At 41.6% G+C, this 25,368-nt stretch overlaps 1 protein-coding gene across 1 annotated transcript; it reads left to right on the forward strand.

Moving 5' to 3' along the window:
• The first annotated feature begins 184 nt into the window (after positions 1 to 184).
• ccdc18 (coiled-coil domain containing 18) lies at positions 185 to 22,757 on the forward strand. Its single transcript, XM_040143736.1, is given in 25 exon segments — positions 185 to 687; positions 861 to 1,059; positions 1,604 to 1,765; positions 2,053 to 2,159; positions 2,491 to 2,619; positions 2,872 to 2,968; positions 3,048 to 3,169; positions 3,344 to 3,632; positions 3,862 to 3,949; positions 4,333 to 4,550; positions 4,650 to 4,760; positions 5,095 to 5,226; positions 5,521 to 5,655; positions 5,825 to 5,902; positions 6,022 to 6,138; positions 6,296 to 6,463; positions 9,270 to 9,412; positions 10,358 to 10,509; positions 10,728 to 10,941; positions 12,022 to 12,121; positions 12,249 to 12,386; positions 19,300 to 19,440; positions 20,543 to 20,680; positions 21,483 to 21,905; positions 21,993 to 22,757. Coding segments are annotated over 25 exon segments (4,467 nt in total). The 5' UTR covers positions 185 to 586.
• The last annotated feature ends 2,611 nt before the right edge of the window (positions 22,758 to 25,368 follow it).

Below are 25,368 nucleotides of genomic sequence, written 5' to 3' on the forward strand. Positions count from 1 at the left end.
AATCTGACAGCTGTGATGTACGCGCCGTTCTTCACCGCCACAGACACTAACAACTCTCTCCTCCAATCATTTCACAGACAGAGTCCTCTTATCCAATCACAAAACGCGTTGTTTGAATGTAGGAGGAGACTAAAAATACAAATCGCTCTGGCTACCTCGGATTTCGCTACATCATAAGTAGGTAACCTGGAAAGATTTGTTCAGCTAGAAGTTACAAGTACATATTTTATGCTGTCATAGCGATAGGACGCACAAAATTCATACTTCGTTCAACACATTAACGCCGCTTGTTCGGTCGTTGGACACATTTGCTCTAAAAACAACGATAACGTTAACTAGCTAGCCACCTGTTGATGCAGCGAGCATCTTTGTTTACATTTTTACGAGGCTAGCTGTGCTAGCTAGTTTGCTATTCTCTGCTGTAGTCACAGATGTTTGAGTTTTGAGTTAGATGATTAAGTTGTCGGTTTTCTCTACCTTTCCAACGAGTCACTCAAGTTGGAAATGTTGCAGGAGCACCTGAAAGCTAACCTCAGCAGGTCAAGTTGATTAGCTGGGGGTTCGGCATGCAGTCATCGTTAGTCCAATGTTTGAGAACGGGGAGATATTAACCCAAGATTTGGTCAGTCTGAGGAATCTGCTTAGACTGACGGAGCACAGCCTGCAAAGTGTGGGAGAGAAACTGAGGTGAGCTAACTGCATGGCGTGAACACGCAGTCTAAACCAGCTGTTGACAGCTACAACACCACTTCTCTTACTACAGAGTAAACCTGCAGCCATCATTTGAGGACATTACAAAGGGTTGGTCTGATGCTGCATTTGACCCCTGTATCCTCCTCTGCTGATTTCCTACTCACCAGCCCCTTGTACAGTCAGTCAGAGGGTCATGAGGATGAGTATGTGCAGCAGAGTCTTGATCGCCTGATCTTACAAGACCTGCAGACACCTGATGTTCCTCTGTCCCAGTCAGGCTGTGTTTGCCAGGAGAGGCCTCTCAGTGGGACGGCTGAGAGACGTGCCGTTGCTGGCAGTCTCAGCCCACCTTACTCCAACTCCAGGGTAAGAGAGAAGACTGCATGTGTCTTGTTGATTGACAAATTGAAGAGTCAACCAGTGAGATATACGGTACATCACCTATCATCCTGTCTCATGCTACATACTGTATGTGTCCATGTATTGGGATGTGGTATTTGTCCCATCTCCCAAAAACACAGATGAATTAAAGATGTTCTTACTAAAAACCACCTGTTTATCGACAGATTAATTACAGAATTTACTTACAATGTTAATTACATCAGTATCCCTAAATGAGATGATATTATTACAGTTTTAAAGGATGTAAATATGGTCTGTGCAGCAATCTGTGCCTGTTAGGGGGAGGGAAATCAGATTTAGTGTTTCCACCTCTGATCCATTTTATGGTAAGCTGTAAATTTGAAAAGGATAACGTTTATTCAATATACCTGGTAATAAACAGGGCCAGTGTAACATAACTATAAGGTAAATTAAAAAAAAAAAAAAAAACACTATACAATCCAAACCAAAAACACACAACTCTCATCCACACCTGTGATCTACCTACTGTTTTCTTCCCTCTATTCAGTCTGCTTCAGTCAAACTCAGGTCAGTAGACATGGAGTCCGTTTATTTGAGGAAGAAAGTGGGCTACGTACGTCAGGAGAACGCCTGCCTGACTGTGCAGGATGAGCAGCTCATCAAAGACTTCGATGCTATGCAGTATGATCCGGCCACCTCCAAGTCTCAGGTATGACAATTAACCCTGCACAGTTGATTTGTGTAAATAGCAGTGCTGCATTCTTAAAAAACTGTATCTTGTGGCTCATAGTTATGTGCTGCAAATTAGTATAGTGTGAAACCAGCGTTCTTTAATGTATTTAGTTGCGACATTAGCAAAAGAGATTGTTCTGGTCTGTTGCTTCTTCACTTAAAAGTTACATCAATGAAATAATAATAAAAAATATTAAAAATCTGCGATATAAACAGAAACCATATTGGATACATACTACATACTGAATGTGCTTCCTTTTTTAGCTCCACGTAAGAGGCCCCAGGGTTGGGGTTAAAAACAATGTGGCATTCATGAGTGAGCGGATTCGTCAGCTGGAAGCTGAGCTGGAGGCTCAAGGCAAAGAACTAAAGTAACCTCATGAACTAAACATATTCTTCTGCAGATGCTACTATTTATGTAATTGTAATGTGGCAATTGTATGCCTATTTATATACACTGGATACTGAATTGGTGTTATGATTATGTAATGTGCTATGGGATACAGGCAGTCATTCAGAATATTGTCTGTAGACTTTTGGCTGTACTCCTGTTTTCAGTACTCCTTGGGTGGGCTTGATTGTGGCTTGTAATGATTTACATTTTACCCTTCCATACTTTTCATTCTTAAAACTATTGCACTAACCTCTAGTTGAACCTGGCATTGATATCCCTAACATCCTGTCCTTGTCTGTGTTTCCCAGGGCAGCAGAGCTTCGGGCTGAGTGTAGCCAGGAGGCAGCAGCCCACAGCGACATTGTGGTGGCGACTCTCACCGAAGAGCTGAGTGTGCTCAGAGAAGAACTGGACAACAAGATAGCACTAGGAAAAAGGTGACGCATTTAGCTGGGCTTAGCTTCCCCACAGTCATTTAATTCCAGTATACAGTACAGTTTACATTTCATCACAGTTCTTCTAACATGGGTGACAGCTTGAACACCATATGAAACTGATCTGCTACAATGACCACTTGCCTTGGGCCTAAAACTGAAATGTAATCAGATATCCCATGTCTAATTTCCTTTTACAGCATGATGAAGTTATTGTTTTAGCACTTACTGTATGTTATAACTCATCCCTTACAGGGCTGAGCAACAAAGGAACCAAGCACTTGAAAATGCAGAGAAACTCAAGGAAGCTTTCAGAGATTACAAGGCCACAATTTCCATGAAGCTTAAGAGGGTAAATTTAATAAATATGAACATTTTAATTATTCAAATATTTGATTATTTTTTAAAATTACATTTTTCTGTTGCATAAGGTGATGGAGAGTGAGAGCAAACTAAAAGAGAGTCTTATTGAGTGTGACAGAGAAAAAGAAAACCTGGAGATGAAGTGTAGTGTGTTGCAGAGAGAAAAGGCAGAGCAGAGCCAAACAATCAGGTACACATGTGAAACTGAAAGTTTTATATACTTGTTTCTGTAACATTGTTATCCTTAAATATTTGCTTATGTAAACCAAAATAATGTGGAGGATTTCCAAGGTATCATCATCAATCAAATCTTTAAGAAGAAATGCTTTGATATATCATATCATATTTAATCCCCCATACACAGCCAGCTGAAGGAGGAGATGAGGCAGGCCAAGTGTTCGGCTGCTGAGCACTCAGACCTCCAGGGTAAGTTGGAGGAGGCCAGACAACGTTCTTCACTTCTGGAGCGGCAGCTTGTGGAGCAGGGAGCAGAGTGCAGAGAGTTGGCCTCTCTGCGCAGGGAGCTGGAAGACCTGCGGACTCTGACCCAGAGCCAGGAGCAGAGGGTGGCCCAGAGCCACAGAGAGGCTCAGCAGAGCCAGGAAGAGCTGTCCAGCCTGGAGGCCATACTGGCCCTGCTGCATCTACGAGAGGTGGAGAAAGATACATGCATTACCATTGTTGTTTGTGTTCCCATGTCACATGTTTTTGTCAAGATGCCCCAAATGTTTGACCCAAGGGGTTGTTACACAATTAATTTATTTGTTTTCCCAAACCTGGTTTTGGTACTGCAGTAATTGTCCCAAACAAGCTGCCCTGATCCCTGGTCATGCGCAGGAGATGACGTATTTACTGTTGTCATATACTATTTTTTAACTTCAGGGTGCCTTGGGGCCACTTTGTGCCAGGCCCTGCATGTTGCCCCCAGTGGACTTTTCAGGAACTGCACACCTGCTGAAGCTAAAGCAAGGTAACAATGATTACATATTATATATGCCTGTTAACAGATTCTAGCTCTCCTGCATTTTTCTTTTAATTATTGTCTGCATCTTCACTTCCTGCCAAATCACCTTTTTTCCTAGAGTGAAATTATTTTTGGATTATTGAAACTAAATTTATTCAGAATGAGAGACTCATTCTGCATCCCTTTTTGTGCTTGAGGTGTATGCATAGGGGATCTCTCTTCAATAAGAAAAAGAAACTTTGGGAACTGCCTTCAAAGATATTATTTAAATCTAAAAAGACAGTTTATGCAACATGGTAAAATAGTTAATAAAATGGCTTCCCATGTTACGTGATATAGAAAATAGAAGAATTCCAGTCCTTTCTTTCCCTGTCTCTCAATTCTTGCAGGTGAAGGTTACCAGCAGCTGCTGCGAGTCCTGCAGTCGACGGAAGCTGAGCAGACTAAACAGAGCAGTGTGGTTGAGCGTCTTCAGGATCGTCTGAGCAGAGCCCAGGAGGAGATCTCCTCCCTGCAGAGCTCCATGGCCCAGAGAGCCTCCCACTACCAAAGCCTCCACACAGAACTGCTGGACAAAGTCAGCCAAGCCACTGACACAGAGAAAGAGGTGCATTTTTGCTTTTACCAAGTTTGAGAGATAATAATTGGTTCTTACAGGTTGTTGCTCTTAGCAGCTTTTAATTTTTCTATCTCTGTTTCACCGCAGTTGAAGAGAAAAAGTGCACGTGTAGCTGCGCTGGAGAAACAGTTACAGGAAAAAACTTCAGCCTACAGTCAAGCTGCACTGAAAAATACTGAGCTTGAGAATCAGCTACTGGTAAAACACACACACACACACACACAAATTCTCTCTCTCTCACACACACACACACACACACACACACACACATGTTTGGTCTGACATGAAGAGGCAATTTCTGATCAATTTGTCTCTAAATACAGTTGCCACCTGGTAAAAGCTTTGAGTTCTAGTAACAATTCACTACCTCTTCTGACATGGGTCATGAGTGATATTTGCATATTCTGAATGTATTCTCTGTCAGCTAGCTTTACCTTTCAACACCGTAAATCCATTTACAATTCATTCGTTTTCACATTTGCACTTATTATACATTAGCATTTCTTTTACCCTTTCTTTTATCTAATTACAGGAGATGACCAGTAGTCTTCAACATTACCAGTCACTGATGAACAAAAAGCAAAGAGAGTATCAACAGTCTTTGGACAAGTTTAAAAAATCACAGTCTCAACAATGCACGGAACAACAGCACAGAATAAAAATGGTGATCTGCAATTTTTCCTCACTCACTTTCTCTCCTTTGAAGCTCCACATTGTAAATCTGCCAAACCCCCATAATATTATTCAGTTCATTTTAATTATATTCAACCAACCTTTGGTCCATCAGCGACAAAGTGTCAAGTGTCAGTTATGGTTTTAACTGAATTAGCACGTAGAAGAGAAGTTGTGCACTGAGTTGCTAAAACAACACTGGCTGTGACCCTGTTTTTAATACAGCAAAGCTTTTTCCAAAGTGTCATTACTTGCAGTAAGTAAGAGTATTTTCTCTCTTCTTCAGTTGCAGTTGTCTATAGAAGAGGCTCAGTCTCGGGCTTTGGAGATGGAGCAGGAGCTTTGTTCACTCCAGAGGGAGCGAGACGAGGCTCAGAAAGCAGCTCTCTTGCTGCAGACCACTGTGGAACAGCTGACACAAGTAAGGACACTTCCTATGTACGATCACAAGTGCATCTTTTCACTCACTCACCAGGTAAAGGTCGGGAACCATTTCAGACTTACGTTAAAGGTACCCCAGCTATAATTTAACCCAGGTATATGCTGTGCTGTTTTTTAAATGGACAATTTTGATCTTGACTTTATTTCAGGAGAAGCAGGTTGAAGTCAAACACAATGAAGAGTTGATGCAGAATTTCAAACAGGAGGCAGCTCAGTCTGCCACCAAGGTTTGTACAAAGAATGGGTTACCATAGACAAACAAAAATAACCTAGTTTGAACTGTACAATAACATATTCCACAATCGCCACTCGTATGCACCATCCGGGACTTCTGTCTGTACATCAGGTGTGTGAGCTACAGTCGTCTCTGTCAGCGTGTAGAAAAGAACTGGCCTCATACCTGCAGCAGATGGAGGACGTAAAGACGAACTATGAGAGTGAGCAGCAAAAGAACAATGACAAGGTACTGTGTTACAAACGATTAGATGGTCCTTCAAAATTTGAGACGATTTTAAAGAAATAGAAATATACACCTCTATCTTTGAGCTTCTCTGCTCGTCTGTGTTAATTCAAAGTCCACTTGTCAGGCTTATATTCTCCCCCACACCTCCCTCTTTCAGGTGTCTTCTCTGCAGGAGAAGCTCCACAGCACCAGCCTGGTTTGTCAGAGCTCCACTGAGCAGAACCTGCAGCTGCAGCTTTCTCTCCAGCAGCAGCAGACCATGCTAACTGAGAGCACTACCCGCATCTCTGAACTGGAGGAGAGCCAGAGCAAGCTGCAGAGACAGGTAGGATAGGGAGATTTAAAGCTTTAAAAAGTTTTTTTTTATTATGTATTTCTAATAGTGACACTAAAGGGACTGCATTTGGATTTTTTTTATTTAAACTGTAATGTCATCAATTTGCAGACTGGATTATTTTGGGGCACAAAAAGAAATTAGTCATCAAGATAGCACCACTTCAGTTCAAATAAGGGGAATGAGATAAAGATAAAAAGTTTAAAAACCTTTATTATAGTGGTTACAAAGGCTTTTTAACTTGACAGTTTATTTATGCCTTGACGTTTTTGGGAATTCAATCCCCTTTTGTAGTGGATATTGATTGCCTGCTCGTGCATCAAGAGTGCCTGTCAAAGTCAAATTATTTTTACTGGCATGACATACAACCATTTTTCTTGCCAAAACAAAATATACAAGAATAGATAAAGATATATGTGGTCATGTGACATGTGTTTCCAAGTGATTTGACTTGGATTAATCAGGAAGACCCGGGGCAAAAATGAGCTGTGGGCCTTTCTTCAGGCCCCTTGAGGGTCTGGGCTCCGGGGAAAGATGCCCCCTTTTCCTGGTTAGTAATCCAACCCTGGTTTGGAGAGCTGTTTTTATGGCTCTCTGCTGGTGACAGCCATGGCCAGAGGCATTACATTTTTGGGTTGTCCGTCCCACTTTCATGAACGCGATATCTCAGGAACACCTTGAGGGGATTTCTTCAAATTTGGCACTAACATTCACTCATAGTCGAGGATGAATTGATTAGATTTTTGGTGGTCAAAGGTCAAGGTCATGAGAATTCATACACCAATTATGACAAAATAAATTCCTTCAAAGTTTTATACTACATACAATATATTATATGAGTCTGGACAGACATGGATGTAAAATGCAACCTGACTGGTTGCTGGAGGTATACAACTGCGAGGCGGTAATTTTAGTTTAGTTTTAGTCCTTTGTGTCCATGGCATCAATCGTTTTCTCTGTCTTTGTTGGTTGCATAGTGTTACATTTTGAACAGCTGTGCAGAAAACTCCCTCTTATAATCTAAGATATGTATTGTTATACTGGTTTTCAGGTTTGTGGTTAGATTGATTATGAATTCTGGAAAATACATGTACTGAGCACCTTACTAGGAACACCCTACTAATGCTGGGAAGGGCCTCCGTTTGCTCTCAAAACAGCCTTAATTTTTCATGGCATGGGTTCCACAAGATCCCATGTAGACATGATTGCATCACATCATTTCTGCTGATTTGTCAGCTGCACATTCATGCTGCCAACCTCCCGTTCTTCCACATCTCAAAGATTTCCATTGGATTCAGATCCGGTGATTGGGGAAGCCACTGAAGTACACTGAACTCATTGTCATGTTCATGAAACCAATTTGAGATGACTTTTGGTTTGTGACATGGTGCGTCATCATGCTGGAAGTAGCCATTAGAAGATGGTAAATTGTGGCCATAAGGGAAGCACATGGTCAGCACAATACTCAGATAGGCCGTGGCATTCAAACCATGACTGGTTGGTATAGGGGGCCCAAAGTGTGCCAAGAAAACATTCCCCACACTAGTATGCCACCACCACCAGCCTGGACTGTGGGCAGAAGGCAGGTTGGATCTGTGGATTTGTGCTGTTAATACCAAATTCTTAGCAGAAATCTAGATTCATCAGACCAGGCTACATTTTCCAGTCTTCAACTGTCCAGTTTTGGTCAACCTGTGCTCATTTCAGCCACAGAGTTCTGCTCTTGGCTGAGAGGAGTGGAACCTGACGTGGTCTTCTGCTGTTGTAGCCTATCCACCTCAAGGCTGGAAGTGTTGTGTTTTCTGAGATGCTTTTCTGCTCACCACAGTTGTAAAAAGTTATCTGAGTTACCGTAGCCTTTTTGTCAGCTCCAACCAGTCTGGCCATTCCCCTCTGGCCTCTCTCATCAACAAGGCGTTTCTGTCCCCAGAACTGCCGCTCACTGGATGTTTTTTGTTTTTGGCACAATTCTGAACCCAGTCTGTTGTGCACGAAAATCCGGAGATATCTGCAGTTTCAGAAATACTCAAACTAAGCCCGTCTGACACCAACAATCATGCCACAGTCAAAGTCACTGAGATCACAATTTTTTCTCCCATTCATGTGTGATGTAAACATTAACTGAAGCTCATTAGAGCGTGGTCTGTTTAGTTATCCTGTCCACTAATTTAAATAAATTGTCGTTGGAGTTTTTGGTGGAGGGAAAGGGCTCATGAAGCTTCTTATTAGCAAAGATTTAGCATTTTATAGAAGCTTTAAATTGCATTAGCTAACAGAAATGCATAAAGAGCAGAAGACAAACATAAGTGACTATAGTCTAACATGCAGATTTGTAAACATACTGCTACATCCTACGCATATTCCAAAGCTGTGGTAAATCTGCATCATTGCTTGAAAGAAAATGCTGTTTGAGCTTGTAATTTCATAGTTTATTGTTTAGCACTGGTCTCCAATCAGTGAGCAGAGCTTTACGGGGACAGTAACTTGGAGCCTCTCTGTACATGATGGTCTAATCTGGGTAACAGACGAGAAAAACAAAAAGCCTGTAGGGATAGACTGTCAAGAAGTTATTTTTTCATTGTTTTGAGTAGTAGGTCAGGTCCCCTCTACAAGACAATGTTTCTCAAAAAAATGAATGCCTGGGCCAGGGTTTCTTTAGTGTCTTCCTTACTTTTTGACCCTATGATCTCTCCAGTTTTATACTTTAGAACTGAAACATATGCATGAAATAGATGTCCTGTTTGTTTTCATTTACGAGGAAAATAAAGATTGATCCTGACATTGTGTCTGCGCGTAGGTGTCCAGTCTAGAGCAGCAGCTGGAACGAGCCCGAGCCTCTCTGCAGAACGAGGTAAGGAACAGAGAGCAAGACGCCCAGGAGAAAGACAAGGACCTGCAGGAGATCAACCAGCAAAACACTCAACTGTCTGTGTCTGTTACGTAAGAACATCTGCACACAAGGGGACTTTGGACTCAATTTAGACACTGAGGAAGAGAGAAAATAGAAAATCAGAGCTCAGGGATAATAAAAGTGGAAATCTTGTGACTCCGAAAATGTTATGGCATGATTTCAATCAGATGATTTATAAGACCACAAGTGTCATCAGTACAACATTGCTCAAACTACTATTTTCAACGGCAAACATTTTGAAAATACATTTGTTGACACTTGTTGGTGGTAATGCAGTACTCTTCCCAAACTTGTGGTAATAAGTGTAGTTTCCCACCATACAATGTTGCAGCTATTTGATGCCATTTATATGAGGCTTTTGTTCACTTGACCTGCGGCAAAGACAATCAAACGTCTCAACAGTTTGTGAGACAGTCTTATGATTAAACCGCATCCCATTTGTCTGTAGGCATGAAGCAGCCCTCCCCTTCTCCATGGATATGTATATATAAATGGGGATCTCACCTCTTGGAGACTGGGGGATAGAAGCCTGATGTGTTTGGAGTATTGCAGTCTGCAGGGCTGCTGGTTGCCTGCATTTTTATGAAGTTATTGTAGACCCCAAAGCTGTCAAAAGGCATGTTTCTTTAGCTTCATCTAACTTCTCTGATAGTTTTGGAGGCTTTTGCTTCTCTTTAAATCGCTCTAAGACTACGATGGGAGCTTTGCTCACATTAAGGTGGGAAACTGGAGTGAAATGCATGTGTGTGAGGTGCTAGATTTTGCACGTGCCCAGCTCTACCCAGAATGCAGTGTCTGTACCCTTCTGGATCTATGCTTTATGTGTGGATTTTTTTTTTTCTGCAGCTCACCCTCCCTTTATTGCAGCTTAAACAGCTGAATACATATTTGTTTAGGTTTCTTTCACTGTTTTTCTTGAATATAAATTTGTGAAATCGTACTGATTATGGCTTTGTGTGTTTTTCTCTTTGTAGCCATCTGACAAAAGAGATGACAAAGTGTCGAGGGGAGCTGGTGTCTAAAGAGTCGGAGCTGCGGCGTCTGAGGAGGGATGTCTCCGTCAAGACTCGCATGGAGGAGAGCCTGCAACACATGAAGAACCAGCTTGACAGCAAGAGTGACATGGGTATGACGTGTAATTTTTAATCTGCATAGTGCAGGAGGTTTTAATGTCAGTTATTTTCATTTAGATTTATTTTTTTGCAGAAAAGAGATACTTCAAACCAGAACAGAACACACATCATACTGAATTAGCTTTCAGTCCTCATGTGATAGTTTCACACTAACAACTTATCCCTTGTTTTTAGTCTTATTTATTTTTCGTGTCCTTTTCGCCCACCGCAGTCATTGATCTGGAGGAGAAGCTCCATCGCTGCGAGGCAGACCGGCTCAACTGTGTCAAACGGGTCCAGGTCCTGGAGGGACAGCTGCAGGTGGTGCGGGGAGAGTTGGCTGATACTCTAGAGCAGCTACAGATACTCAAGGACATTCTGCAGAGGACACAAACCATCGCAGATGAGCGGCAGGCTTCCGTAGAAAAACTGACTGTCCAACTTAGGTGAGGATACACCCTCATGTGAAATATTCCTCTACACACAGGGAGGAGGGGAAGAGCTTGAGATGGAGAGACGGTCTTCGTTGCTGGTGCTCAGATAAGATCTTGTGACGTATCCGAGTCATCTGTGTTCTAAACAATATCCAGATTGTTTATGATTGTTTAACACACTAAAAGACACAAGCACAGCCATTGAGCCTGTTATTGTTCCAGTGTCCCTCTTAAAGTCTCACACTTTGGTGACTGTATGTCATCTAGATAATGAACTGTCTAATCTTTATTGTGTCCATTTTCACTGAGGAAATCCTTCGCTGTTGAAGATGTAATAATCTGAATTACTCGATTATTTTTAAGCTATTTTCCTGATTATTCAAGGTGGAACTTGTGTTATGTGTCATGGACTTTGTTGTGACTGATTTTTCACATATGCTGTCGTTTGTGATATTTTTTATTTAAAACTTACACTGACAAAGATAATAACTGTACATTTCAATCAAATTCACTGTGTAACACACTGTGTGCAGCTATTGTACATCAAGCACTCAAATGGTCATACATGTCATGGACAGGATGCTGTATGTTTCAGTTCATTAGTCACTCCACTCATTACTGTTAGCTTCTCTCTAGTGTTATTGTCTTCAAGAGCAAAATGAGAACATGGCGAGGTGTATTAGCAGGGACATGCCGATGCTTGATGCGGGAAACGGCCTTTAAAGAAGAACATAGCTGATTTAGTAACAGCTGTCATGATCGAGGTTGTAGTGATGAGCCCCTTTACATGCATAAAAGGCACTGAAAGGAGTTCAAGTCCACCTGTATTCATGCTATAAGTGCTCGAACCAAAGGTCAGTCTACAAAAGTTCAACAATAAACTCCTACAGAAAGTCCAAAAAAATCATTGTTCCCTGAATTTGCCAGCAAAGAATCAGACACAGTTACTTCTGTCATTCAGTAAATACTCCCAGTGTTGTTTCTTCAAATTCCTCAGTGTGGCTTTGACAAATCTCAATTACATAAATACCTGATACACTGTTAAATAAAGTGTGTCTGTGTGTCTGTCTGTTTGTGTGTTTGGCTTCACAGTGAGACACAGAGGGAGTTGGAAGAGAGAACTCATGAGGTCTTAGACATGGATAATGCACTGAAGGAGAGACAGGGGGAGCTCCAGCAGAGGGCACAGCTGGTACTACTCGCACACAAACAAACATATTCTATGTATATCTCATTTAATTTGTAGAATGTGTTTTGCTGCCATCACTTTGACTGTTTAAATTTTCTTGTTCTTTACCCGCCTGCCCTGTTGTTCTCAGCTGGGCCAGCTGGATGTGGCGATCAGAGAGCACAAGCAGGAGATGGAGAAGAAGGTGGAGTCTCTGCAGCAGAGCCTTGAAACCAGAGAGAGAGAGCTGAGAGATGCACAGAGGGAGCTCGTGGACAGAAACATGAAGGTCAGGAAAGTCAGTGATAAGTGTTATCTGGACTGTTTACACCCTTTGATTTAATATTGTGTTGTCCGGCAAAATCGCTTATAATTATTTCTGCTGATAAATATTAAAGGAAACATTTCTATAAAGCTACAAAATTAAAATAAATCAAAAGTAAAAGTTAAAAAATAATTCAAAAATGAACATGCTTTTTAGATTTAAAATCATCTCTTATCTTAATCTAATATCTGTTATCTAAAATCCATCTTCCCACAATTGTCCCCATTGCCTACACTCGTACTGACTGCGCTGTCAAAGGCCATATTCATAAACTGTCCTATCTTACCTAGTACGGATTAAATATATGAGATGTAACGTGTTAGGTACTGAGCTCTAGAGGTGCTGGTAGGTGGATTCTGTTACCTTCTGACAGAGCAAGGCTAGCTGATTCCAGTCTTTATGCTATGCTAAGCTAACTGGCTGCTGGCTTCAGTTCAAATGATCTGCTCCAAGAAAAAAAAGGAGCATATATCCCAAAAACTACCTATTCTTTTAACATGGCTGACCCAGTGAGTGATGTCCTGACTGCATACGAGGGGGGCAGGTCATATTTACAATTTGTCACCACTGGCCTCAATAGAGGTTTTCTCTCTGTGTTTGTGTGTGTGTGTTGTCACTGGAGACAAAGCATGCAGTCATTTCCATCAGCAAACCAACCTGCCTTTCCTGCACTCACAGAACACAGGCACCCTGCTAAACATGTAGTAGGGGGTTGGGTGGCCTCATATGAAAACTTCCATGTGTTGACAGAATTCCAAGCTGCTGTGACTGAGCTTTTCAGTGTTTTAGGTCTTTTCATTTAGGTCTATTATATAGAGTTTAAGGACCATCTCTGTCTTCCTGTTTGCTTTTTTTTTTTTGCTGAGTTTTTAGATATTAAGAACAACTTTCTGTTGTAGGGGATGTGGTTTACTTAACGGTAGAGTGCGTGCTATGTAGCACCATCTGGCCATGTGTGTATGTGTTCTTGTTCCTCCACGGAACTTCCTATTAGTATGTCTCTACAACAGTCTGCAATATATCTACGTGTATGAAATTTTTAAGCAAACAAAACAGCAGTCCTCACTGTTGTGTGGAGAGATGAGGAGATTTCAGACAGACCCTACAGTATATAATGTAGTTAGAATGAGGTCCACATTGACCAGCTACAAGATTAACATGCTACTTATACATTAATGCATTATAATTCTCAGTAATATATATCTAGATTTATGTGAAGTAAAACCACCACAGTACAGAAGAATATCTTTTGGTGTCTTTATTCTGAACCTTACCTTAAATTGGTGGGTTTTGCTGAAAAAAAAAAAAGTTTAAAAATCAAATTATATACTGTATAGTCTTTTGCTTGGCACTCAGTATTAGGAGATAAGCAATTTCCCTCCAGGAATCCTTAAAGATTCTGATAGAAAAAAGTGCCTTTATCTAAGAAGACAAAAAGTCAACATTGATTAAAATGTTTATATATAATATTTCCGTTATTTATCAACTGGCCGGGCTTCAGTCCAGGTACACACACTAACACACTTGGCAGGACACAAAACACCATAGTACAAAGGAAGGCATCACCTAAAGTTAGAAGTTTAACTTACAACTTCTAAGAATCACTAAAATTGTACAACTTAGAACCTATCCTACAAGGCTACAGGTTTCCAGGAAGACTGAACTTTCAGACAACAGTAGAAGTCTGCAATAGGTTTCCAGAAAGACTAAAGATTAGCGGCTGTTAAATCTCATATCATACTTGTGTACATCCCTTGTCTGTGTTGATGGCTTAGTATATTGTGCAAAATATGGCTATATTTTAGTTTTTGTATGTGGTAAATAAACTAGATATAATGTGTTTATTAGTGACCATTAGAGATACAGGTCCAAGCTAGCTGTTTCTCCCTGTTTCCAGCCTTTGTGCTAAGCTAAGCTAACTGGCTGCTGGCTGTAGCTTCATACTTAACGCACAGACGTAACAGTGGTATCAATCTTCTTATTTAACTCTGACTAACTTGAAATGCAGAATGTTTTTAGATACACATATTTTATAAAGTAAAGGATCTGAAAACATCTTCTAACACTTAAGAACCCACAGTTGACCTAGAAAACGAAATCATATGAGTGAGTGTGACTGTAGCAGTGTCATGCATGCATAAGAGAAGAGTGTTTAAACTAGAAACTAGGGCCAGTCGTGCATGCCAGGGTTAAATCCGGTTGACATTAACTACACTTGTGCACGCACAAGTTATGATTAAAGCAACAAGATCCTGGTTTGCTCACTGTAACATCAGGATGTTGTCTCTGTGGATTGTGCTGCTTTGCCGAGTTAATGTATCAAAGCGAGAGAACAAAACCTGACTCAACATTTTTGTGCCTTAAAGCTAACCAGCTAAACAGAAAAGATAGACACTCATCCTGTTCCATCTGCTGCAATAAATCCCAGGAAATATGATCTAGATTATATTCTAGAAATATATTTAGATGTATTTATCCAGGGGCTAGAATGATGGACAACATGGGTTATCTGCATCCATGCCCCTGACAGCTTCCTTCATGGTATTCAAAGTGACAAATGCTGTTCAATACCTGTTACCAAGGGGCTGTGCAATCCTTATCTGACTGCCCACACACCCAGGCGGTCTAGCGATAACACTGACATGGACACCCTGGAAAAATCTATAAGTCTGTGCTTGTCTTTTCAGGGTAAAGTAGCAACCTTTACCTCCAGTGTTCAACAAACATAGTGGTGTTTAGACAGTTTTTGTTTTTTTTTGTTTTTTTATGTTTTACTGGCAGTGCGGTAAGGCAAGATGAAAATGTGCATGATGCTCCACAATCCAGAGGCCAACTCCTCCTGTAGAGATGACGCTGAAATCTACAGTAGTATCCAAAGCATGGATTGGTCAAACTGTCTTTCAGCTGAGTTGTCATGGACTTCATGGAGTGGAGGAGTCGGCCCGGTGTTGTTTCACCAGAGGGGGCTGTGTGGTTTGACTTAGCATGATGGAATACAACCATTGGTCATTGTTATCTCCTCCTCCAGCAGTCCACAATCACCAAGCTGCAGCCCACTGGTTCTGACCTTTCCTTCATTAAACTGAACCTTTGTACAGAGAGGGTGGGAGTGGGTATCCTAGTTACCCTTTTAACGACATGTCAAGTTTTGCTTCTGTGCCTGGAGCAGGTTTGGTTAGACTGACACTTGTGGTCAGTTCTCAGTCACCCCCGTGGTTCCTGCTCAGTGTCATTTGAGACTTTGTTGACCCTCCATGTCCATGCCAGTTATCATGTCTTTACTGTGGACACTTTCTGGAAGAAGATGCAAAATAAGAGTTAGGGTGGGCAAACCTACTGGAGCCACATTTTTGTCTGACTGCCACAAGAAAGGGCTTGGCATCATTTGAAATGTTTGATAATATTGCCAATAAGAAATTGGAGTTTCGATACTGATACCAAACTTGGGAAAATTATAAACATGTAAACAAGATCTGAATCTGACCAGATGTTCAATGACAACTTTTGGTACTTGACTGTTTTTGATACTGAGCACTATGGACATATTGGGGTCACTATGTTTGGTACAGGGCCCTAGTTTTTAGATACTTTGGTCATTGTGCTGCTCTATTGGGAGATTGGTACCACTCTTAAGTCTGTTCTGGAAATATGAAGCTACTGTCAGCAGCTGGTTAGCTTAGTTTAGCACAAAGAGTGGAATCAGAGGGAAACAGCTAAAATCTACCTATCAGCGCCTCTCAAGCTCACTAATTAACATGTCATCTCTCATTTGTTTAATTCACACAAAACCGGAAGTGTAAAAAAAAGGCGTTGTGGTATTACAGGGAGTTAGGTGCCTGACTCTTTCTTGGCCGGGTGGTGTGACTTCCTGAGTTGGGCTAGCTGTTTCCCCCTTCTTCCAGTGTGTATGCTAAGCTAAGGTAACTAGCTGCTGACTCCAGCTTAAAGGGAAACTCAATTTTACACATCAAAAAAAAGTCTTTTTTCAGTTGCTTGCATTCTGGTAATGCAGACACTGGGTTTTGACAAGGAAAAAAAATGCATGGAATTAAAAAAGTAGATATCTCTATCCACCGTAAGTTCAAAACCAATCCAGAGGTGCGATGCTAAACTGGTGGAGTACTCTTTTCATATTCTCATTAAACAAAAAAGTAACGAAGCGAATTTCCCAAAATGTCAAACTACCCCTTTCAGTTTGTTGCAGTGTTTTTACATCCATGCTACAAAGGCGCTGGGCTGTGGACGACAAATTATATCTGAAATATAACATTTTCTTTGGTCATTTACATTTGATTTTACATCCTGATTATTCACTGAGAAAGTGGGGGAACATTTCTGCTTCATTTCCATCAGTGAACTTAACAAGTTTGGCAGCATCACCTCTCACAGTGTAAGCCTCTGATGATAAGAGTCTAATCCATTTTGGGTTGGTTGTATTGTACTGACGATGTGCAGCTGTCAGTGTGTAGCACAATGAGGTTCCGGCAGCCAGCCACTCGGCCTGCATGTCACGTCCTCTTTGATGATAAGACTCTCACAGTTTGGCACCAGTGTCGTCCCATTGTCCACGGACGAAAAACTGAGTTCAGAGTGATGTTGTAAACAGCCATGTTGCTCATCCCCGCTTAGGCGAGGAGCCTGTCCGTGTATAAATGAACACACTTTCTGCAGAAAGAGAGAGAGTACAGTAGCTGGAGGCTGGGTGTGACCTGTGTGAGCATGCCTTCAGGTTTAAAGTGGAATTTGCCATGCAGCAGGACCTGCACACACTGTCAACATGGAGCGGAGCTGCAAATAATATGTTTGGTGTTTCTAACCAGGTAGTCCCAGTCAAAGTCAATATTTTGCATCCTCTCTTAGTGGTATTTGTGGCGTCTGATGTCTGCAGAGGTGGTTTTCTGAATCAGGTTTAAAAATCCCCCAAATCTCTTTTCAGTCAAAATACAGTCCTTTCGCCTAAACCTTAACTTAAAAAAAAAAACTACACACGTTTCTATCCAGCTAGTGCCAATGCTTCCTACACCCTTTTCATTGAAATCCTGTTGGCACTGCATTCCAGGAAATCAAAGGGAGGGATGCACCTTTTCCTCATCAGTCACACGATTCCTTTAAGACAGAGACAAACAGGCAAACTGTTGATTTAACTGCTGCTTCATGAAGGAACTATGACTTGATGAACTTTGCCCCCCCCCCCCACCTCGTAGTGTGCACTGCAAATAAGCGAGAGCGGAGTCGAGCTCACACAACACTGAAAGGGAAAAGTTTTTTAAAAGCCTGAATTGTGGCAACAGAGTTTAAATGCACGTGAGAATAAATGCTCTGTGAGTGCACGCACGCTGGCAGAAGCATCTTTATCTTTGCGGCTCCTGTCGACCAATCAGTAAAAACGCTCCATACTCGGCTCCCTCCCACATCTACAGCTTCCATTAGCGGTTCTGCTCCTTTCTCCTGTGTGATTCGTCTCGCAAACTGTGAGTTCGCTTCTCCCAATCAACACGCACACACCTTTTTTCTGGCTGGGTTATATATCTGACAAACCTTTAAAATCATGCAGGATTTCTTTGACCGAGGCTGCATAAACTCGCGCTGTTACCTGAGTCGATGTGTTTCTGCGCTTATTTGGCCAGTTTAGGACACGAGTGTAAAGATTGAAGTGATTTTAGTTCCAGATGTGGAGAGTCTCCATTTATATTGTTTTTTTTTTCTCTCTTCTTTTTTTTCTGTGTCACTGGGCTTCTCCACAGCCCGTGAAAGGATGGAAGACGGAACTATACAGCAGGATGTTTAGGTTTATAATTTGACCTTCAGTACTATGTCACATCAGTGTTAGTAACTTTGCATCAGGTTCCAGACACCTAATGTCCACGAGTGGTCTGAAGTCTTGGCTCTGATGCAGCATTTATTGATCAGCCTGTTACACGGAGTCCACTGGGAGTTAGGTAGAGCATGTGGATCATGGGGTAAAGTATGTGGAGTGTAAACTTGTGTGGGTTACAGCAGTGAGGAAGTGGACATTGCCAGTGTTCTTTGATCACAGTCGATGTCAGCCTCACTGCAGCAATAATCCTGCTGCTGCAATGACTTGTAATCTGGCTCTTGTGACATGGGTGGAGACAGTAATCTGTATAATCTGACAGCCTTGATGGGGCAAAGACTCACTCTCATCATGATCTCAAGTTTCTTTTTTTTTTAAAGCAAATTTTCTCTAACGCTGATATATTTAGTTAAAATGCTTTAGCATTTTAGATATATTAGATATTTTGTCATAAAATATATAACAAGGTAAAATACTGACTTGTTTTTTGACAAAACAAATCTTGACTGAACAAATTTTTATCTTTTGATGAGGATGATTGTACATTTAACAGCTTTTCTGCAGGTAATCCATCAATGGCCATTTAAATCAGCTTCATTCAAAGCTTCAAAAATTTAGGAGTATTTAAGTTAGGACTAACACACCCCCTTATTTTTAGATGTTTTTCCTATATCAGCCAGTTGGGAGCTACTTTTAGCCGTAGAATGTTTAAGGCTCCTGGTTACTATCAGCGACAAAATGAAACGTTGATCAAACAATGATGATACAATGGATGTACAAATGTTTGCACACTTTATGATTGGATTTATTTTGTGTTCTGTCCTCATATAACTAATATAATAATCTGGCGTCATATATGCAGTTTTAAAAAAGCTCTTTTAAAACCAGTACAGGACACTGTGAAACAACTCGAGATGTACAGATTTTGTAAGAGCAGGTTATAGAATTAATAAATTAAGTCAAACACATACCTGAAATGAGATATGTTACAATGTAGATCATCAAACTGTAAATTGGTGTGTGTGTGTGTGTGTGTGTGCGTGCGTGCGTGCGTGGTGATAGGAGTCCCAGGAGCTCGGCGAGCAGCTGCGTGTGTGTCAGAAGAAACTTCAGACTGTGCTACAGGAGCTTGAAGAAACGCAACATCACTGTGAGGCTTTGACCAGACAGCTGGACGCCACCAAGCTGCAAACCAAGGAGAAGGTAAAATTGAAGTACACCTGATTATTTAATGACTCATATTGAAACTGTTTGGATTGTTTCTTCACTTAGCTAGCGATATAGAGGTTGTATTCTACCTACTGGCTTTATTTCTGAGTTTTGTCTCATGGGTGATGCCTGATATACAAAATAAAATACATTTTAGCAAGTAAATTTGTAGCGCAGAATCACAAAACTCATTGTCTCTTATGAAATACTATGACTCATTTCGAGATACTACCATTTTATTGTAGAAATGTTTCATGTTAAAGGTATAATTTATGTAACTCTTCTGCATTAAAAAACGACGAAACCTATGCTATATATTTTGTTGATTTGTGTACTTTCATTATCTCGATTTTCAAACCTAGAGAAATCTGTCATTTTCATCAAGGTAACAGTCCATCTCATTGGGTCGCCTGCCAGTGGCTTCATATCCCCTTTGCGCATGCGTCAGCGTTGTGGTTGTTTGCATGAATCGGTTAAAAGAAAATCAACTTTTTATTCATTTTTTAGATAAACTTTTTTTAGACCTTGGTCGTTTTTAACTATATGTTTTAACCAGATGAGGGATTTTATTAATCGGACGTCTGGATCATAAGTTACCGGAGAAGCAAGCTGAGCAAAACGTTAGCAGCAGCGCGGCTCGCGGCTCCTCCGAGACGTCCTGATTTTTAATGTGAAAACGCTTTCTTCAGTGTTTTTACCGAACTGAATCACCGGGTCCATTTGTTTTGGAGAGGAGGAGACCCTCTGTGAATAATTCAGGTGAAAATGTCCTGAACGACAAACACTGAAGGAGTTCTAACCGGGAGAAGCTGACTGCACTGACAGCACCGGTGGTGGAGACAACATCTCCCATGATCCCACGCGAGAGACCCCTAGCGGCAGGAAAATTACATGCTGTGCGTTTAAGGGGATATAGGAAAATGAATGACATGATGAAATGCATATTTTCAGTCTACACATCGGCTGTACCACTGGTTTACTAGCAATTTATCTGATGTGTGTGTGTGTGTGTGTGTGTGTGTGTGTGTGTGTGTGTGTGTGTGTGTGTGTGTGTGTGTGTGTGTGTGTGTGTGTGTGTGTGTGTCTCTTTCTCCAGCAGGTCCGGCTGTGTGGTGTGGAGGAGGAGCTGGCTCAAAAAGAGGCGCGCTGGCAGCAGTCGGAGGCCAAGCTGCAGAGCATGGTCACCTCTTTAGAGCTGGAGCTGGAGCTGGAGCGGGAGCAGCACAGCAAGGAGGTACAGGAGCTACTGAGGCTTCAAAACTGGTGTCAGCTTCCTCCATCTCATGCACTATATTAGGTGTCAGCTTGGAAGCACTGTTAAGATCAGACCTTAACCTTTAAACGAGAGCTTTTTTTGGTGGGGGCTCATCAAAGTCAATGATGAAAGAGAAACCACTGGTGCTGTTGAGAAACTTTGAGCTGTTCTGCAAGACCTGGCTCTTGGCTAAGCCTTAGATCCAATTTATGGTCTTAGTGATAAAGATGTAATTTGGAATTATAACATCACTCTGATCATGATAACGTGACACCACTTGTTAAGCAGAGTAAAGGTCTTGTGGGTTTCGGATCAGCCTCTCTGCTCATCACTTTTGTTCGCTCTTTGTGCCTGTTTCTGTCTGATTTCTTTTCCTCCTTTTTTTTTTTTTTTTTTAAACATCAGCACCACTGTGTGAGTTCCTTATTTTTTCTGTCGTCAGTTTCTCTTTTTATCAACTCATTTCTACCATACAACAGCTGATAACATCTTAGTTCCTCTTGATATTTATAATGCTGCTATTCATTTACTTTCCTTGTCTATCTGTAGCCTTTGAGCTTACTTAGCTACATCAAAAGGAAGTGGATTATATTTTTTTATTAGAGCAGCACATCAAAAGTCAATAAAACAAGTAACAGCTGTGGCAGAATCCACCAAGGTGAAGCTCACACATCAAATTCAGCTCAACTGGTGTTGTTCTTACCTTGCTCTAACAAAGGCAACTTGTTTATTTAAAAAAAAAAAAAAAAGCCTCATCAGTCTGTTTTCCCTTCCTCCCCAGCTGGAGTCCCTGCAGCAGACTCGAGGTCAACTCCTCAAAGTCTCCGAGCAGATCTCCTCCACCATGCGCTCAACTCAAGAGCAACTCACTGCTAAGCTTCAGCAGAGCCAGACCCAGCTCGAACAAGCCACAGCCCTGCTGGACCAGACTAAGACGGAGTTGGATCTCGCCCGCAACCAAGCCAGTCACCTCCAAACACAGTTAGACCAGAGCCGGAGCCAGCAGCTTCAGAGTAAAACCCAGCTGGAGCAAAGCAGAATTCTGTATGAGCAGGCCAGAACCCAGAACAGTGACCTCCATGCCCAGCTGGAGCAGCTCAGCACCCAGTTAAATCAAGCAAGAGTCCAGACTACCAAGCTCCAGACTCAGCTCCAGGCCTGTGAGAAGTCGATGGAGACCTCCAATGAGTCGGTGCTCATCAAGGTAGAGTTTCTGGAAGTGTGTAACTAAAATAGCAGTAAATTGCTTTTCAATATTTTGTCAAAAGTTTTTGTTCTTGTCTCCCTGCAGGAGTCTGAGGTGACCCGTCTCCAAGCCAGGATCTCCAGTCTGGAGCGAGCTGCTGACCGCCAGAATCTTCACAATCACACACTCTATCTCCCAGCTCTGCACAAATTCACACACTCCCCAGAGCATTCCTCCTCTGCTCACTCCCCTCCATCCTCCCCTGAGAAGCTTCAAACAACTGTCCACTCCCCAACATGCACACGAAGTTGCTCATCACCCCCCGCTCACACATACCCTCAGCCCACCTCAGCCCCTCACCTATCCGACAGCCACAAAACTGGCAGTTGGCTGCAGAGCAGTAGCATCGACTCCTCCCTGGACCTCCCTCTGAGCCTGAAGGCAACACTGAGGGAGGCTTTGAGCAAGCCGCCGTGGGAGTCTTCCTCCTCCTCCGTCTCCCCTTTCCCAGACAAGATGGACCACAGCTGGCAGAGCCCAAGCATCATGGACGCCACAGCAACCTCTGACCTCTCCTTCAACCCCCTCACATACATGTTGGGCACACAGGATGACGGAAACCCCAACGTGGAGGCTACCTCGATACAAGAGGGAGACAGTGAACCGTTGAGCGAGTCGAGGAGGGAGTCAGTGGGCACGCTGGTGGGGGAGGAGGAGGAGGTGGATATGAGTTCACTGACAGGGATGCTGAGGTTTGTTAATCAGACGTTAGCCATGCAGGAGGACCCTTCTTTATGGAGCTCCACAGGGTTATCACAGACCTGACGCAGCCCCGCACTCCAGGTAAAAACACCACTCCTTGTCTCATAATCTAGAACTGAAATGAGTAGTCTGTTAATCAATTAGTTGATCAACGGGAACTTCTTGGCAACTGTTTTGATAATCGATTAATCGTTTCCATTACTTTCAAGCAAAAATGCCAAACATTCACTGGTTCCCGCTTTTCTTATGTGATGATTTTTCTACTTTTCTCTGTTTTATATCATTATAAACTGAACATCTTTGGGTTTCGGCTCTGGGAAATCACAATGGCCATTTATCCTTTTTTTTTCTTTTCTGACATTTTAGACTAAACTATTAATCGAGAAAGTAATTCATCAACTAGATTAATCAATAATGAAAATAATTGTTACTTTCAAACCTGAAATCATCTAGAAAGTCATAGTCTGAAGTGGCTTTTCAAGTACGTTTACAGTCCCTGAAAAGTGATATGTGAGAGATCGAGTTCCTTTAAGAAATACTCCTTCTATTCTTTGCTATGTGATGATATTGTAAAGACGAGTGTTTCATATATTTGATGTGAATAAATTGCAAGTTTGATGTTGATGCTGTATGTTTTCAGGGGGAAGGTGATTTGCTAGATGCTACTGTAGATACCAGTTTAAAGCTGGTAAAAAGATGGTGTCAGATTTGAAGTATTTTCCTAAAACGTTAAATAGCCATAGCTATATAAGCACTAATCAAAGTCGGGGGAAAAAAACATATTTTTAACATATTTAGAAATGAACACTAAAAATTCAGCAATAAATTATATGCTTAGGGTTTCTTCCAGAGATTGTAGTGTGTGTGTGTGTGTGTGTGTGTGTGTGTGTGTGTGTGTGTGTGTGTGTGTGCATGTCACTTATACATTCCTTTTTCCCTTTTTAGAGGGATCTCAAAGAGACATGAAGCTGTGTTGGCAAGGAGATGTCAGAGAGGAGAAGAGCTGTTTACATTGTTGTCTGTGTACATGTAATGTATTCCTGTATTCATTCATATCTTTTCAAAAAGTCTGTCTTGTTGGTGTGTGTTTATTAAAATCAAGCTGCAATATTGTCTGTGAGGGAAAAGATAAATTATCTGCCCAGTGTAGACGACCACTACTGTTCAAGTCTGTAAATGATCTACCGGGAGGTTTTTCATATAAATGTGGCATTTTATATTTCATGTTGTATCTTTTCCAAACCAATATTTATATATTTTTACCCAATTTAAATAAGCTAATTGAATAAAATGTTTTTTATGTAAGTCCTTTGCCTTCCATTGATTGTCTTGTGTTTTGTTTGTCTACCACTTTGATTTGTTCTTGTTCTCCAGAGAAATGTTAAACCCTGCTTTCACTAACATGTGTTTGGATGTTCCCATGCTGTTGGTGACTGTGGGGGTTGTGGCACAAGAACAACTGGCAGCTTCCTGTCCAGGAGAGGAATTTTTGGATCAGGACCGTGGAGGGGGTCACACTGAATCCAACACAAATTCCAGCTGGTTAAATTGGATTTGGCACTCTCATGTAGTTACATAACAAGAACATCAGAAATGTTTGGTCTGTGGAAAGTTTTCACATGAGTTTTGCTCCTTTTAGGCTTTTTATTAATCAGATTAAGTGCTAGTATGACTATAAGATGAGTACTGTATGTGTAACACTGTCTTATTGCTAACTCTTATTGCTAATGCCATGCGTACCTTCATAAGGAAAATCTCTCACACTGATAGATTATTGAGGGGCCCAAGAAATCAGGCCCCCAAAGCCTAGGAGAGTCAGAGGGGTCACCAAAAGTAGGTATGTCCCAATCCTGTTTTTTGTGTCCTCGTCCCAATCTGGGTCCTTGAAAGAAACAGTTTGACATTTTGGGTAATGCGCTTATTTGCTTTCTTGCCGAAAGGTAGATGACTAAATCGATACCACTGTCATGTCTACCAGTTTATTATGAAGCTAGAGCCAAGAGCTTTTTATTTTAGCTTAGCATAAATACTAGAGACTGGGAACAGTTAGCGTAGCTCTTTCAAAAAGTAACAAAACCTGTTTAGTAGCACCTTTAAAGGGGTCTGCTGGTGCCTGGAAAACTGCACGGTGACAAAAAGACTGGATTACTGCACAAGGCCAAGAAGTACCTATATCCCCTTAAACTGATGTTTTAGCACTAAGATTTTTGTACGGATTAAATATATGAGATGTAACGTGTTAAGTACTGAGCTCTAGAGGTGCTGGTAGGTGGATTCTGTTACCTTTGGACAGAGCAAGGCTAGCTGATTCCAGGCTTTATGCTATGCTAAGCTAACTGGCTGCTGGCTTCCGTTCAAATGATCCGCTCCAAGAAAAAAAAGGAGCATATATCCCAAAAACTACCTATTCTTTTAACATGGCTGACCCAGTGAGTGATGTCCTGACTGCATACGAGGGGGGCAGGTCATATTTACATTTTGTCACCACTGGCCTCAATAGAGGTTTTCTCTCTGTGTTTGTGTGTGTGTGTTGTCACTGGAGACAAAGCATGCAGTCATTTCCATCAGCAAACCAACCTGCCTTTCCTGCACTCACAGAACACAGGCACTCTGCTAAACATGTAGTTTGGGGGTTGGGTGGCCTCATATGAAATCTTCCATGCGTTTGACAGATAATTCCAAGCTGCTGTGACTGAGCTTTTTAGTGTTTAGTTCTTTT

Source organism: Xiphias gladius, chromosome 14 (assembly GCF_016859285.1).
Source record: "Xiphias gladius isolate SHS-SW01 ecotype Sanya breed wild chromosome 14, ASM1685928v1, whole genome shotgun sequence".
In the NCBI taxonomy this organism is placed as follows: Eukaryota; Metazoa; Chordata; class Actinopteri; order Istiophoriformes; family Xiphiidae; genus Xiphias; species Xiphias gladius.